This window comes from Uranotaenia lowii, chromosome 1, assembly GCF_029784155.1.
Source record: "Uranotaenia lowii strain MFRU-FL chromosome 1, ASM2978415v1, whole genome shotgun sequence".
NCBI classification, from domain to species: domain Eukaryota; kingdom Metazoa; phylum Arthropoda; class Insecta; order Diptera; family Culicidae; genus Uranotaenia; species Uranotaenia lowii.
This window is the reverse complement of record NC_073691.1, coordinates 197,474,030-197,491,784: the sequence shown is the minus strand read 5'-3', so window position 1 is coordinate 197,491,784 and position 17,755 is coordinate 197,474,030. Positions and strand designations below refer to the sequence as shown.

At 37.6% G+C, this 17,755-nt stretch overlaps 2 protein-coding genes across 2 annotated transcripts; one reads left to right on the top strand and one right to left on the bottom strand.

Moving 5' to 3' along the window:
* Positions 1 to 9,106: 9,106 nt before the first annotated feature.
* Positions 9,107 to 9,677, top strand: LOC129741923 (uncharacterized). Its single transcript, XM_055733741.1, has one exon. It carries the CDS (start codon positions 9,168 to 9,170, stop codon positions 9,654 to 9,656), a length of 489 nt encoding a protein of 162 aa, XP_055589716.1. The 5' UTR covers positions 9,107 to 9,167; the 3' UTR covers positions 9,657 to 9,677.
* Positions 9,678 to 16,831: 7,154 nt separating this feature from the next.
* Positions 16,832 to 17,398, bottom strand: LOC129738275 (uncharacterized). Its single transcript, XM_055729459.1, has one exon. The coding sequence runs from the start codon at positions 17,396 to 17,398 to the stop codon at positions 16,832 to 16,834; it is 567 nt and encodes a 188-aa protein (XP_055585434.1).
* Between the last annotated feature and the right edge of the window lie 357 nt (positions 17,399 to 17,755).

The window sequence follows — 17,755 nt, the reverse complement described above, 5'->3', positions numbered from 1 at the left end:
TTGGAAAACTTATAGTTATGAGATTTTAATTAATTGATAATCAAAATAAATTTCCTTGAATCTTTATTCATCGTACCCCGAAAAACATTTTTTCACTCATCATGTTTTAGGAAACTTGAGTAGATTTGGCCTTATATTTTTTATCTTTAAATGATAACATTGTTTGTTTTTATCTTTCCCATTTCCCAATAAAAATCTCTTTTGGAGATCATCCCACTTTTCAAGATGGCTCCCTGAACAATGGTTTATTCAATTTTTTTTACTTAGTAATTTCTAAAAAGACTTCCGAATCTTGTTGAACCATGTTGAAAGCTCACTTTCTCCGTTTTCAATTGTATGATTGATTTTCCGCTTTTTAATTTAACACTGTTTTATGAGTACTTGTTCTTAAATGTTGAAAGTTCCATTATTTAATTGTTTTTAAATGTTATCGAAAACAAATAGTTTTAACCGAAGTTACCATTATAGTGAAAAAGTTTAAAAAGGTGTTATTTGAGTTTTATTTCAATATTTCTGTTCTTGGGCACAATCATCCCAATAATTATTGTGAAGAGAGGTCAATGTTTAAATTCTTAGATATCATTTGTTCGAATTTGCAGTACTGAACGGATCTATAATAAGCCTTCTTAAAATTGTATGGTAGAATTGAACACATTGACGGCCAAAAATAACATAAAAGTTATAAATGTGCCTATGAAATTGAATTGTATTAAACTAAAAATCTCAGATTCAATAATCTGATCAGTTTTCAAATCCCTCGACAGCTATCAAAGCGTTGAAACCTGTTACTCTGAATCTTATTTTTTTTTCTCTATGAATGCTTCCAAAAGTACGTAAAAAGTTGGTTCTTAAAAGCTGGAATTTATGAAAATCGGTACATTAGTTTTTCACCACTCTGTCCAAAAAGATATTCGGCTGAAACAGTAAATGTACTGTTCAATTCACTGTATATTCTTGTGGACTCTCAAAGCCCCAAGCACTTTTAAAACCACTAAAACTATAGTCAATATATACTTAACAGGTTAGTTGAATTTTTCAATCCAAAATATATGCGTATTATTGTATCCAAATATCCCGTACCGGTACCACGTGCTTTCAGCAGTAGAAGGAAAAAAAAAACACCCGCCAAATTTTCCCCTTTCAAATCTTTAATGCTAAGCAAGCTTTGATTTGCTTTCCAACTCTGTATGGTCGTTTCTAATGCCCGGCCCCTGCTGGTGATGGTAAAAATAACCCCGTCAAAAGAAACGAAAATCGGTTGCCAAAATGGGTGCCATGACTTTCGATTTGTGGGAATAAAAACGGAAGTTGTATGGGAGGGTCCCTTTTCTTAGTTGGGATGGGCTCAGAACTATTACTAAAACCTTACCGTGGTCCAACTACACCTCTGTACCAAATTTCAGGCTGATCGGTTACGCGGTGTGGATTTGTATAAGGTGCATACAAACAAACAAACATATATAGTCCAACTCATCTTTATATATTAGACTAGCTGATTTTACCCGGCCTTGCTCGGGTTTACATAAAATATAAATCGAAATGAGTCGTTTGACTTTTTGAAATTTTTAAAGCTTTTTGTACATCATTATAACAAATTGGACCATGTTTGGCCATGTGAGCTTTGTAAGTTGTGTTAGTCTACTTAAAGTTTTAATTGAGATTATTAGCAAAGTTCATCGTTATCATATTATTGAATAACTAATAGTTTTTAGGTTTGCTAATAGAATTTTTGAACTAATTTCCCTTGAATGCTTATCCATTCATCACGAAATACATTTCAATCTAAGGTTGCCAGGTTTCCCGGATTTATCCTGATTTGCTAGAACATTTGAATCAAAATTTGAGGTGTCCGGTCCGGCCCGGTTTCCCGGATTTTGTTGCAAAAAGCCCAGATTTTGCCCGGATTTATTCAAATCATTTTTTAAACGTAAAATAAACTGAGATTTTAAAAATTATTATTATAATTTTTCATTTTTACGTTCAAAAAGAAGTTTAAAATGGCAAGTTTTTGTTTGGAAGCTTGATATACAATTTAAAATCTGCTGATGTGGTTTGTTGAAAAAAAATATTGCAAGTATATTTTTCGTTATTTTTCCTGAATAATTCCGCGGTTTTGACCAAGTTTGCCCGGATTTTGCCAGGATATCATTTGAACATTTTGAAATCAAATGCTGGCCAGGTTTTTTCATAAAATTGGCTGGATTTGTCCGGTCCCGATACGGCAAATCTGGCAACCTTATTTTACCATTTTTTAGGAAGCTTGAATTGAATTACCAATTTTTTATCAAATGATAACATTTTTTTTATCTTTTCCATAGGTTATCTAGTGAAAATCCCATGTATCAAGCTTGTAAACAAATGTTAACGACCTCTTTTTAAGATCTCCCCGTAGAATGGAATACCCATTTAAGTTTTATTTTGTACTTAGAAATTTCTAAATAGATTTCCGCTGAAACCTCTGCATGTTTTCAATGTGCTTTATAAATTTTCTTTTAATTGGGTGGTAGAATTGAACACATCGATGATACATAATAACTTAAAATTTAAAAATTTACAAATGAAATTGAATTGTACAAAACTGAAAACTTCAGATGAAATTACTAAAAGTCTCGTTCGTTGGATTTGGTTTTAATTTTTTGCATAAAATGAACGTTTAATTGTCTAATTCCTATTGTAAATTGAATTCCTACACGGCAATCAAAGTGTTGAGATCGCAGCCTTGAACTTACAACCCTTAGTTATATTAATTGTTTCCCCATGAGGAGTTCCAAAAAAATGAAAATGGATGGTTCCTGAAAGCTGGAACATTAGTTTTCAGTCCAAATAGTTATTCAACTGAAGAAGTCAATTCGTTATAAACATGAATTAATGTATCCATACTTTACACACTGCATATTCTAGTAGATTCTCAACCACTGTTCTTCTCAATATATTTCTAACAGGCGAGTAGTTTTTTTTATCCTAAATCAAGGCTCATTATGGCAATCAAATGCCTCGCACCGGTACCACGTGCTTTGAACAGTAGAAGGATAAAACACCCGCCAAAATTACTCCATTCAATTTTTTTATGCTCAGCAAGCTTTGATTTGCTTTCCACTAAACATGAACTTTGGATGGTGGTTTCCAATGCCTGGCCCATGGTGATGGTGAAAACAATCCCGCCAAAGGAAACGAAAATCGGTTGACAAATGGGTGCCATGACTTTTGGTTTGTGGGAATAAAAACGAAAGTTGTATGGGAGGGTCCCTTTTCTTGGGTGGGAGGGGCTCAAAACTATTACTAAAACCTTACCCTGGTTCAACTACATCTCTGTACCAAATTTCAGGCTGATCGGTTAAGCGGTATCGATTTGTATAAGGTGCATACAAACAAACAAACATATATAGTCCAACTCATCTTTATATATTAGATTTGATAAAAGTTCAACGTGCTATTTTATGATTTCCTTTGAAAAATAACAGAGTTGTGAAGCTTTGAAATATGGTTACATTTTATTTACAAAAAAATTAAAAACAAAAGACGGATAAATTTAGATTTTTAGATGTTTCGAAACGTTGTTCATATTTCCAATGCAAGACTCGGATTACTGTTAATATTCCGATGAAAGACTGGAATTGTTTTGGTTATTTCGATGGAAGACTTGGATCAATTTAATTATCCCGATGGAAGACTCGGTTTTGGATTCGATATTCCGATGAAAGACTTGGATGAGTTTTGATATCACGATGATTGTTTTGGTTATACTGATGAAATTCTCATATATGTTCAGAACTCTCGATTCATTGGAAAATCTATCTCTGATGATAGATTCGGAAAATTAACTATGGGAATTTATGGTTCAAAGAGAGATTTGAACGACAAATGTGATCAACATGTCGATTGATATTCAGATGAAAGACTCTCAATCAGAATATTGAGATGCTGAATCAATGAAGAATTTGGGAATATGAAATATGGGAACTTATTTTTCCAAGTATTTTCGAATAATTATAACTGATAAATATCAGATGAAAGACTGAGAAGAATTCAGATGAAACACTTAGACAATTAAGATGAGAATTGTATCGATACAAAATTCTAATGACAAAACATTGATATTTCGGTTAGTATTCATATTCATACGAAAGACTCTGAATGAATATTAAGATGATGAATCTGCGTCTCCGATGGAAGTCTCAGAAAAGAAAGAGAGTTTTGGTCATATTCGAAAGATAAATAGTTCGGTTAATATTCAGATAAAAAAAACTGAACTATATAGGATATCGAGATACTGGCTCACTACAGATTCTTGTGTCGATGAAAGACTCAAAAATTTTAAGATATGATTTTATGGTTCGATGAGTAATTTCAAACACAAATTGATAAATATTTCGGCTTATGAAAAATAAATACCGAATTCTGCTAACGAATCTTGGAGATAATAGTCGCGTTTAAAATCAAAAAACGAAACAAGGAGAAGAGAAAAGAAAATCAAATAACAGAAGGGAAAACAGAGTAACAAAAATCATAAAACGAAAACATGCGATGAAAAAAAAAGAAAGTTGAAAAATTAAAAGTACTAGACAAATTAAAAAAAAAAAAACACATGAAAAATAGTAGACACGACAAAAGATAAGTAAAAAATAAAATAAAAAAGAATGAAAAGAGCTAAGAGAAAAGTGATAAAAATAATTAAGAAGTGAAATAGCATCGTAGTTCTAACAAAAAACGTATTTCTCTGTGTGGAAAGTTTCAGTATACATTTAATCGAACTAAGCTTTTGTAGGGTAGATACAAGGGGAAGTTGTTCAAATAACGGAAGAGAGGACAGAGTATAGAAATGAATCAACAAGTGCAGACTGTGATAAAAAATAAAAATTCAAAGTACAAAACAAATAAAAAAGAAACAGATAAAGACCGAACAGAAAAGTGAATAAAAGGATTGAGAAGTGGAAACGAAAGAAAACAAATAAGAAAAAAAGAAAAGCAACATGAAAGAAAGTTTGAGACACGATGAAAAGAATAGTGTTAAAAATAATAAAGAAGATGAAAATATGTGAAGAAAAAAAAGAAAAGTAAAAAAAGAGAGTAAGAAAACGGGTAAAACAGCGAAAATTTATGTAAAAAAAGTAAAAATATGCGAAGAAAATAAAAATAAGAGACGGGAAAACTTTAAAGACAAGTTTATAAGAAAAACGGGGTAAACCTTCATTCCGCCAGTAATAGGACGAAACTTAACGAAAGCGCAACGAAGAAAAAGATAGCCGATTAAAGGTCAGCCTTTTAAAGAAACATGAGATTAACGACCGCGCCTTTCGGAAGTGATAAGAATTTCGGAAACTTGTATCCGAATATTAAAATAAAAAGTGCGACACTCTCATCCTCAAACTTTTTACTTGTTCCTCAAAATAGACCATTGATATTATCGTTGGTGTAATATTTCAATGGTTGATAATTTTGAGTAATTTTTCTTTGTTTTTATCATGGTCTAGACTCAACTATTTTTTTTCTTGGTCTTTTATGTTTGTAATTATTGCATATTTGAAACTTTCATCATTTTGCATAATTTTTTGTTGTTTTTTTTTTCTCATTATAGTCTTTTTTATCAAATTTATTAAATTTTTATAATTTTTGAGTAGCTTATGATGAATTTTTAACTTACTTAATGATCCCGCGCCGATCCTCCGGTGCATAGGGCCGTGGTAAAAGACCTCCACTGTTGACGATCCGGAGCCAGCGTCTTCACTTGGTCCCAGTCAAGATTCTCGTCGACAGTTCGGATTTCAGCGGCTAGGCTTCGCCGCCACGAGTTTCTGGGTCTGCCTCTTCTTCGATGACCTTCTGGATTCCAATCTAGCGCCTCTCTGCAAATCTTGTTTTCATCTCTTCGCAGCGTGTGCCCAATCCATCTCCACTTACGTTCCCGAATCTCGATTTCTAGCGCCTTTTGATGACACCGGCGATGTAGTTCCTCATTAGAGATCCAGTTGCCAGGCCACCAAGCGCGGATGATATTCCGCAGGCAGCGGTTTACAAATACTTGCAGTTTTCGCGTCGTTACCGCATATGTGCACCAAGTTTCGCACCCGTACAGCAGTACGGATTTGACGTTTGAGTTGAAGATTCGGATTTTTGTTCGTAGAGAGATCTGGCGTGACCGCCAGATGTTTCGGAGACTCGCAAACGCAAATCGGGCCTTTCTGATCCGGGTTTCGATGTCTTTTCTGGTACCACCATCAGGCGTCAGCTGGCTACCAAGATACTGGAAGCACTCCACTTTCTCAACTTGTTGCCCAGCTACCATGAAACTGGAGGGATTTCCTGTGTTGATCTCCATTGACTTGGTCTTTCCGACATTGACTTTGAGACCTGCTGCCTTGGAACTTTCGGTGAGGTCGTCGAGTTTGCTCTGCATATCCGGTTGTGTTTGGGCGAGCAAAACAATATCGTCAGCCAGGTCAAGGTCGTTCAGTTGCAAATGGTTGATGAATGGTTGTTATATTTTATTAACATTTGAAAACGTTAAAACATATTTGTCTAGATTAAATGTTTGTCTAAATAAGTAAAACTTATTCTGTAAAAACGGAAATCGGAGGTACTGGTGTTCCGAAAACCGTTCGATATTGGCACATGTGCCAAAATTAAATCGTGTCAAAATTGAGCGGGGTCTATGTTTAAATTTAAAAAAAAAGAAGTGATGATTAAAATCGTTAAGCAGAAAATTTGAAAATTTTATTCTCGCAATTCTCAAGTCCTAAAAACTCACATGAGCAGGGTTGCCAACATTTTTTTTTTCAAAAATCAGGGAACTGGTAAAATAAAAATCAGGCTACGTAAGTAACGGATATTCCGCTCAAAGTGATGGCTTCAATGTATGTTGTTAGCCTACTTGGTTGAATAATTCTACTGAATCAAAGCAATCGAAAGATTCCATTTAATTACCTTTTTTAAATAAGAATTAAAGGGAATCTTTCGATTGCTTTGATTCAGCCATATTTTCACTTTTTAACTTCAGCAATGGTAGGGGAGAGTGGGGTAACGTGGGCCACTTTTAATATACCAGCTGTGTGTTGAGATAAATAACTCAATCCAACTGTCATCGTCGTCGCATTGCGTAGGCATGTTTTTCTATATGTTGTTGACTTATGTACGTATCATATGCTTCTTTCATTCAACTAGTCTAGAAAAATATACATACATAATTAAACATGCACCCACAAAATTGCATCCGTGGGAGACCTGAAGTACGTAACAAAAATATGCTCATACGCTTATGATTTTAGTTTTGTCATGTTCTTTCACGTGGAAAAGAAATCTTTGATGAAACATCAATAAGTCACACAAACGCAACCAATTTGCAAATCCTTGCTTGTGGGGAATCATGGGCCACCTATATTTTGGTGTTTTTATACACATTCAGAACTTTAAATACGTTATTACTATCTGTAAAGTTTTCTTATGCTAAATTAAAAGTAATGAAAAATGTGTTGTCCATCTTTTCTAATGCGATAGAGAAGAAACATAAATCCTATAAATGGAATTTTGCCAAAACGTTGGCGAACCAAGTTTTAAGAACTATTCGATCATACACAACTCTCTTTTTTATTTCCTTATCTGAAATTGCTAAATGAATTATGAATTTTCAGTTTTAGGTCTGAGGAATATCATGCGCGTGGTGGCCTGGCAACTGGATCTCGAATGAGGAACTACTTCGTCGGTGTCATCAAAGGGCGCTAGAACTGCTGGCTTCGGATCGTCAACAGTGGAGGTCTTTTACCACGGCCCTATGCACCGGAGGATCGGCGCGGGATCGTTAGGTAAGTTAAGTAAGTTTTGTGTCAAATCATAAACTTTGCACGTTATCTAGTCAATTTGTATTTGGTGGCCCACGTTTCCTCACAGTTTTTCAAAATCCAAAAAAAAATTCCCTTTTTTTAAACATTCAGAACTTGGGAAATTAATGTTTTTGAAAAATAATAAAAAAAATACATAATGATACCTTAGAAATGTAGAAAACTTTTTCCATTTATTTTTTTCTTTTTATCTTTTATAATAAAGAAGTTATGAAACAAAGAAAAAAATGTGGCCCATGATATCCCACTCTCTCCTACCTAATCCAGTTCCTTACTACCCGTTTTTTATCACATTCGCAAAAATCAGGCAAAATCAGGGAAATTCAATGGCCAGGTTGAACCTCAAAATCAGGCAATCCCTGAAAAATCAGGAACATTGGCACATGAGTAATTCCGCTCATGAGTGACCATCTGTTGTTGTTTATCATGCTGTTTCATTTTTCATTACGCGACGCATTCGCCCAATTTCCTCATGCGTAAATTTTACCACCCACGCTGCTGCTGGCTGGAAGTCACGTGTGTGACGTAGTAAATTAAGCGTAATCGAGCCCCCGAGTTACAGCTAATCTTGGTTCGAGTGACTAACGTTGAAGGTCCGCTGTCGTGCTAAATATTACTACTGAAGTTTGAAGAATATTTTTTTCCGATATCATCGAGTTGGGAAGAATGCAACGGTTTAAGCTGCAATGTGCTGACATAAATATTTTGTGATGACAAGTTTTGACAAAAGCTAATAAACGCTGAGGTGGTCTAGCCGATAGGCTGGCTCAAGTCTGGTAAGCCAAAACTTTTGGGTTCGAATGTCATAAGTGGCCGACTGCCGACAGGTAAGACGTGTAACTAAATATAAATATTTCAGAGGGAATGCATCTGGAGATAATCTAAAGAGACTATTGCAAGCATAGAGGATTTCCTGTAGAAGCCTGAGAAGTAATTCGTACATACATAAGTGTTGACAAAAGCTAATAAAATTATTAATAGCTTAGAGATCTTACGCCAATATAGAAAGAATCTATATAGGTTTTAACAGGTTTTAGAAATGTAGTTTGTTTAAACGTCAAAATTCCAAATATTCCACAATTTTAAAAATGTGACATGCAACGCCCCAAATGGAATGGGTGAAAACTTGAAAACGCAAAACGATAGTTAAGATAAAATCTATTTGGAACGGTTTCAACGTTGTACAACATATTAATCGAATCGAACTAGCTCGGGAAGGGCTGCTTGTGGACAGAAGTCGAAACTGTTTCCTCATTACAGCGCGACATGTTCCGGCAGATAGTTCTACTTATATCGGTTCTAATCCAAGGGCTCTGGTTTGCCAGTTCAGCCAAAATGGAGATTGAGCTGGATCGTTTCGAACAAACCGTGGGACACAAGCTACTCAACGCAAGTCTGTTGCGTGTTCGAAAGTTCAATCGAACAGTTTCCGTTCTCGACGGAACGGCTGAGCTTTACCAGGACGTTGGAGATGAGTACGAGTTTCAGATACGCGCAGCCTTCAGCTCTATGGGAAACCAGCAGTTCAACGAGTACCCTATGAAACTCGCTCGGCAAAAAGCCTGCGAGGCGTTGAATGGAGCGTACAAGGAGTATCAGTCGCTGTTTCTTAACTACACCAACATGCCAGCCATCGGGGACGATTGGTATTGTCCGTTTGAGAAGATGATCATGGAGGTGAGGAATTTTGCTCCGGATGCCGGGTGGGTTCCTATGGTGGTACCGGCTGGCTATTGGAGGTTGTCGTATGACATCTTTGGACCTGATAAAGAACTGGCGTTCCAGGGATCGGTCTATTTGAGACTTAAACGAAACATGGCATAGCTTTACGAGAGACTTTTTTGTTGTACCGAAGCTTCTATCAATAAATGCTGTGTCAGCATGTTTTTATTTATTCATGAAATTTTACTATAATCCAATTTGCGCTAGAATTATTTACGATATTGTGAGTAACGGAATTATCGTTACATGACGATTACAATTTGTATACTGACAATAACATCCGAACACCCCTAGTCAACTGTCAGACGTTTCATATATCGCGCTCCCTCTATCTCCCCTCCCTTTCGTACGGGCACAAACTTCAAGGGGTCAGTTCACAACGGTCCACGTTTCGCATCGGCGTTTTCACGTGTGATTGAGAAGGCAGTATTTTACAGTGGCGACCGTGACAGGATCTTACAGTTATGTTTACATAAGTTCAAGGTCAAATTAAACTGGAATTTGAGGAAAATATTCGGTTGCTAAATGGAAACCAAAATGGCGGCCATCGTCCAAGACTGCAAAGCATAAATTTTCAATGCGGGTGTTGTTTTGTGATACTTAAAGTGATTAAAGTAATTTCTCCTTTCTGAATTACAACAAAGTGCACCAACTCAAGTTAAAGAAGAAACGTTAGTTAACTTAAATTTAGATAAGAAAAAACTCAGGTCCGAGTTTAAATTCCTGAAAACAAGTTCTATGGTGAGTATTCTCTAGGCATTGTATGCCAGTTAAGGGTCCGTTGAGTCCAGTCAAGGCGATGATCGCCAGTTGAGGCAATGATTTTCAGTTGAGGACTCTTAGTCCAGTCAAGGCGATGATCGCCAGTTGAGGCAATGATTGCCAGTTAAGGTCTATATACTAGTCCAGTTGAGGCAATGATTGCCAGTCCAAGACTCATAGTCCAGTCAAGGCGATGATCGCCAGTTCAGGCAATGATTGCTAGTTTTGGACTCTAAGTCCAGTCAAGGCGATGATCGCCAGTTGAGGCAATGATTGCCAGTTCAGGCAGGACTCTCAGTCCAGTTGGGGAAATGATTGCCAGTAAAGGACTGTAAGTCCAGTTAAGGCAATAATTACCAGTTGAGAACTACTTCTCCAGTTTAGGCAATGATTGCCAATTCAAGATTCTCAGTCCAGTTGAAGCAATGATTGCCAGCAAAGGAGTGTAAGCTCATTTGAGGCAATGATTGCCAGTTTAGAACTTCTAGTCCAGTTGAGGCAATGACTGCCAGTTCAGGATTGCAAGTCTAATTTAAGCAGTAATTCAGTTTAAACAATAGTCATAGTTTAGGTAAAAATTTCCGGGCGTGGACAGCAAATCCAATTAAGACAATGATTGCCAATTTAGTATTGCTGATCCACTCTTTTTTTCTATTTCTGCGATAGCTGATTTGGGCTCCCGTAGGGTACCACTGTAAAAAAAATTACAGTATTCAACAAAAAAATGAGCATTGTTCTACGAAATTAAATCGGATGAACAAGCGGAAAACATTGAAAGATGATTTAATAAAAAGTTGTCAAACAAACATGTATACTAAATATTATTATCGGATTATCTATTGTTTATAAAACAAAAAATTGTGTTTGCCTTGAGCTTGGTCAATCAGCGAAAAAAATCACGGAAAAATGAATAATAAAAAAACCTGTTTGCAATGGGGTCAATCAATGGACAAATTCACGAAAAAAAAAATGAAAACCTGTAGTTGTTTAAATAAGTTTAGAGTTCGACGACACGGTAGCGATCATTCATGGAATGTTGGATTTCGTGCAATGTTTTGCAGTCGGAGTTATCCGTATAAAGTTTAACTGAATAGCGGTTAGCGTGTAGAAAACCGTCAGATTTTATACTGATTTGACAGATCGCACAAATCTCGCAGTTATGAGTGTGCAGTCCAATTTTTTGCGATGCGAATGGTATTATTTCCTATAATAGATTATTCACCGTACACAACTCCTTTTTTTAACTTCTCATATACGATTTGTTACATTTTAACGACAACATAATTGAATTCGACCAGCATATAAAGTATCAAAGACGCATTTATCGCATCAAAAATCTTCGTCATGCCAAATTCGTTAATTCTCAGGCTATGGAAAAATGTGTTTTCAATAATGTAGTTTGTTTTTCGTTTTGTCTGGGATTTTAACGCTCGTAATTAATTCAATCTCAATGAATACTAAGAATAATAATATTTCATTCCGATGACTTCAAGTTTTGTCCTCTCTTGCAAAATAATTATTTGAAGATTGATTCAAGAATTTACTTCTTAACTTTTCAATGAAATTAGTGAGTAAGAGTGAATTTTTTAACTGTGTTTACTGCTCCGGCTAGCCTACCGCACGGAAGGCTACCGTCGCGCGATTAGAAATTTTCCCAGTAACCGCAATACTCTTAGTCAAGTCACGGCAATGATCGCCTGTTGAGACAATGATCGCCAGAAGAGGCAAAGATTTTTAGTTAGAGAATGTGAGTCCAGTTGAGACAATGATTGCAAGTTCAGAACTCTTAATATAGTCGAGGTGATGATCGCCAGTTTAGGCAATGATTGCCAGTAGAAAACTGTAAGTACAGTTAAGGAAGTTCAGGATGCTAAGTTCTATTCTGTCGATAATCGCTAGATCAGGACAGGAAGTCCAGTTTACACAATGGGTTCCTGTTCGGGACTCTAAATTCAGTTGAAACAACGATGGGTCATAAGAATCTTTATTCAGGTTAAGGGGTAGATTGCCAGTTAAGATATTTAGTTTGTGACTTTAAGTTCGGTACAGGCGAAGGACGTCATTCAAAAATTTCTTTTCCCTGAGCTACCTTAGATGCTTTTTCCAGGCGATTTCTACTAGTAAATGAATTTTAGTTCCTTCCAGTTTGAATGAAACTGAACAGTTTGTATAGGGATTTGTAGCGAGTTAAAAGTTGGTTAAATCATTAACTGCAGTTTAGTTGTTCAAAAAAAGTGTAACGAGAATTGACTGCAATTATCTTTGAATACTCAAATTGCCATTCCGTTGAGAAGACTTGAATTTATTGAATTTGAAGGCTTACAACAAATGAGTACAAGCTAGTATTCAGAACAAAGAGATGGATACATGAACCAGGAACCAAGGTGTGTACATACAGAAGGTGTTACCGAATATCGAATTCCCGATTCAGCCCTTTTTTCTATTCAGGCTATGCAACTATGCGGAACTCATGAAGTTTGTTTACCAGCAAACCACAGAATTGTTGAGCAAATAATCTTATGTTTGTAAACAAACTCATTGAGAGCCCCGCTCACTTCTCGCCTTCTTACTGTGAAAGTCGGAGAACCTGGTGTATCAAAAAACCTTGCCAGGAACTAGGTTGATATATTAATGCGATTAAAAGATACATTAGTTAGTAATGAGCTGCTCAATTTACTTACACGGAAAATAATAAAAAGGTAAAATTTACCGAGATAGCAAGGTGAACGCTCGTGAAAGCCAAAAAGGTAACTTCTACCTCTTCGATGTGAAACACACCTCACAGCGAGGTAAAGTTTACCTAAATCGAGCTGGAAAAAAGGTACAATTCACCGAGTAAAAAGATGAATTCAAAAAAGGTAAATCTTTCCTTTTTTGAACGCACAAAGTTTGAGCTGAATAAACAGGTACAATCCACCTAAAGTGTGATAAGGTCAAAATTTGGTGAATATCAACTTAAGGCATTTCTTTCAATTTTGCATTTAAAAAACCTGAACATCCCTCATTTTGAAAGTGTGTGTGTGTAGAATGTTGCTCCTATTTTGATTTAGGATTTCACACTTCAGTTGTTGTGTGGGTCTTAATGAACACTACTAATGTACTGCTGAATATATCATACACATCCACTCATATGAGATCCCATCCCCCTAGCTCGCTAGTCGTCGTTATGCATCACTATTGCAACGGACCTTAATTGCGGCTAGTCGGTCAGTAAGTAGCTCATCGTCAGCTTGGCATTATGTGGGAAACACAGTTGTTAAAATGCCGTCCAAGGAAGAAGAGCAGCGTATCAAAATTTTGCTCGCGCATCGCGAAAATCCGAGCTAAAAGGTGCCAAATGAACCGTTACAAATTGTAATTAAAGTATTTGGGGAACGTTTGTCGACAGCCAGGAAGTCTGGATCGGCGGGAAATCGAAAGCCAGAAGCCGCTGAGACGACAAAGAGAGTTGCCGATTATCGACTGACAAGAAGGTAGTGACTCCAAATTGCGATGATGAACAAAATACGACGGTCAAAGCGTGATCCCGGAGGCTGTAAACGACGATGCTGACGAAGTTTGACTGCGTGGTAATGGACGACGAAACCTACCTCAAAGCCGACTACAAGCAGCTTCCGGGACAGGAGTTTTATACGGCAAAAGGAAGGGGAAAGGTAGCAGATATTTTCAAGCACATGAAACTGTCAAAGTTCGCGAAGAAATATCTGGTTTGGCAAGCCATCTGTACCTGTGGCTTGAAAAGCAGCTTTTTTATAGCTTCCGGGACTGTCAACCAAGAAATTAACGTGAAAGAGAGTTTGAATAAACGTCTGCTGCCTTTTTTTAAGAAACACGGTTGTTCCGTACTGTTTTGGCCGGATTTGGCATTTTGCCATTATGGTAAAAAGGCCATGGAGTGGTACGCCGCCAACAACGTGCAGGTGGTTCCCAAGGACAAGAACCTCCCCAGCACGCCAGAGCTCCGACCAATTGAGAAATACTGGGCTATTGTCAAGCGGAACCTAAAGACTGCTAAGGACGAACAGCAGTTCAAGGCAAACTGGCTTTCTGCAGCGAAGAAGGTGGACAAGGTGGTTGTACAAAATCTAATGGCAGGGGTTAAGCGTAAGGCCTGGCAATTCGGATTTGGAAAAGCGGAAGCCTCACTGAATATTTTTCCTGAATTTTATACTAATTAAACTTAAATAAAGAAATTTAATTTGATTTTTTAAATAAACGATTTCACCGATTGACACGCGTTTTCCCTCGACTAAATTTTGACCGTATCACCCTTTAGAAAAAAGGTGAATAAAAAAAAAGGTAAAACTTACATCGTAGCGAGGTGAAGTTGACCTGGATTGAGCTAAACAAAACGGTACAGTTTATCTCAAAAAAAGGTAACAATTTGCCGAACCCGTTTATTAATAAACAGGTTAATATGTGCAAATCGGAACAGAACGGTAAATGTTTTCTTAGATTTCTTTAGCAGTGCTGGTCCTCGTCATAAAACTTTGCTTTTGTTACAGATAGGCCGACATTCCGGAACATCCCACGGATCATTCCGGAAAAGCGGGACCTAACCGGATCAGTCGAAGGAGAAGGATATGAATCTCAGCGCAATGCAAGAGAATTCAGCGGCCAAGATTCCTCGGAAGAACTCGAAGAAGGTGACCGTGAGGAAGCAGGAGTATTTGTTCGAAAACGAAGCAAAACGAAGATCACTGAGTCGAATTGTCACGAGCCTGGCGTAGAAAGTTATGCCATATTCGGTTTAATCTGGTGGAAAGATGGTTGTGCTCCAACTGCTGTCATCTTCATATAAAAAAAACGTTTTGACAGCACTTGGTGCACTACCGGTGCACCACCAGGATGAAAACGAATATGGCATTAGCCTGGACTTGGCTCAACAATAATTTTCTGCATTCCATCCAACATTAATTATAAAGGTAAAGGCCCTATTATCTTAAATAAATAGCAATTTTTGAACGAATTTTGTTTTATTTTTACTGAACAAACCAACCAAACCAGCTAACTTTTACCTTTTAAATCAGAGGATGGGATAACGGTATTATTTACTATTTTGCTAGGTGACTGGGTTGTTTATTGGTGAATCCCATACCGGATAACCTACAAATATTGCTGATCCTAAATACTGATACAAATTAAATATTTCGAAAAGTGACTTTACAATGAAAGGTTGATCAGTACCCAACGTCAACCATATTGTCAATGAAGATATTAATAATGTTTGTTACAGATTCGCTACAACCTCAGCGTTCACTCTTCAGATTACAACTTTCGATATGGCTTTATTTAATTTAATTTGTTAATATACCAATCAGGGTGAAAAGTTTATTAAGAACCAACAGGGAACCGCAAAAATCAATTCAAAACAAAATGTTTCCTGGATTGGTTGCAGTTCTCTTGGTAGGTTCGCTTTGCTGCGTAATTGGCAAATTACTGGAGGTTCAGCTAGATCGAATGGAACAGACTCTGGGGTTCGAAGTAGCAAATGCCACCGGAGTTCGGGTTCGCAAGTACAACCGAACGATCTTCATGATGGAAGGAGACGCCGAGGTGTACCAGGACATCGGCGAAGACTGGACGATGCAGATGAGGGCAGCCCACAGCCCCCTCGGGAATCAGCAGTTCAACGAGTATCCGATGAAAATCCCCCGGCAGCACGTGTGCTCCAATTTGAATTCCCGTTACAAGGAGTACCAGTGGGTGTTCACCAACTACACCAACATGCCGGTCATCGGGGACGAGTGGTTTTGCCCGTTTCCGGCTATGACGATCCAGGTGCGACAGTTCGTGCCATCGTCCGATTGGGTTCCACCGGTTGTGCCACCGGGCTACTGGCGTATATCGGCAGACATTTTCAATCCGGATGACGTGTTGACAATTCAGTTGAACTGCTATCTGAGGTTCATGTACAAGACGGTCTGAATTTATGCGGCGAGTCTACGAATAAATCTTGACACATCTAGAAATAAAGAATGGCAATAGTAAAAATCTCATTTTCAATTTGCTTCTAAAGGCCAGCAAACGCATTTTAAAGTTGTGATCCCAAATTAAGCTCAGAATCGCCATAAAAAGCTTCTAAAGGCCAGAAAACGCATTTTAAAGTTGTGATCCCAAATTAAGCTCAGAATCGCCGAAAAATGCTTCTAAAGGCCAGAAAACGCATTTTAAAGTTGTGATCCCGAATTAAGCTCAGAATCGCCGAAAAACGCTACTAAAGGCCAGAAATCGCATTTTAAAATTGTGATCCCAAATTAAGCTCAGAATCGCCGAAAAACGCTTCTAAAGGCCAGAAAACGCATTTTTAAGTTGTGCCGGCTGGGATTTATTAGGACTGGAATCCTTTTTCTGTGATATAACAAAACGAGACAAAATTATAAACCGTTATCACAGGGCCAATATATTCAATTTTTACTTCTTTCTAAGCTTCAATAAGCTCGAGTTTAGTTTAAGTAAAGTTCTGAAAAGCCGATTTTTATATGAGATGCTGTGATTTCTAGTAAAAACACATTTCAAAGCACTCCCTTCCGCATCAATTTGATGTACGCCTGCAGCTGCATGACGATTTTCTCATTCTTATCCAGCAAATCGGCCGTGAACCTCCAGTAGCCGGCCGGTGCGATCGGAACAACCCAATCGGTTCCGGTGGTCCACTCCTTGACCCAGTAGGTCCCGGCCCGGAAGGGACAGTAACGTTCGTCTCCGACCCGGGGCAGGTTGCTGTAATCGACGATGTACTTCTGGTAGTCCTTGTAGACCCCGTTCAGGAACTGGCAGGGCGTTTGCCGGACGACTTTGAACGGCCACTCCTTGAAGTTCCCGTAGGTTTTGCTGTGGGCCATCGAGATAGAGTACATGTGATCGTCGGCAAAGTCCTGGAAGGTTTCGGTGGTTCCATTCAGGACATACGTGGTGGCGTTGAATTTCGTCACCGTGATTCCGGTCGCATTTACCAGGTCGAAGCCCAGGGTTTGCTCGAACTTTTCCAAATCCACCGTCACCTTTTGGGAGCTGGTAATCGGTTTGATTTCCCAGAACACTAAGAGAATGCTTAAGCTGGTTAAACGGCGGCAACCCATTTTCGATTATTGCATTTTTGCCGGCGGGGTTCCTTGTTATATCAGTTTAAATGGTCTGATTTCGATTGGCCGACAGGAAATGTAGGAAGATTTTTCGAAATTATTATTTCCTCATAACACGCAGCCTATAGGCAATTATCATGCCACAATTAGCTACTTTGAATTCAAATTAACAAGCGTGCATTGATCGATTCATGCGATGAAAGGTGTTACATTCGAAATGAAATGGTTCAATTGTGTGACTTCCATTTGAATCTACTAACAAATGTCATATGCAAATAAGTAATAGTTTATAAATACTATAAGATTCTCATTAATTAGATAACAAATTGACTTTCTGCGCGTTAGCTTTTTGAT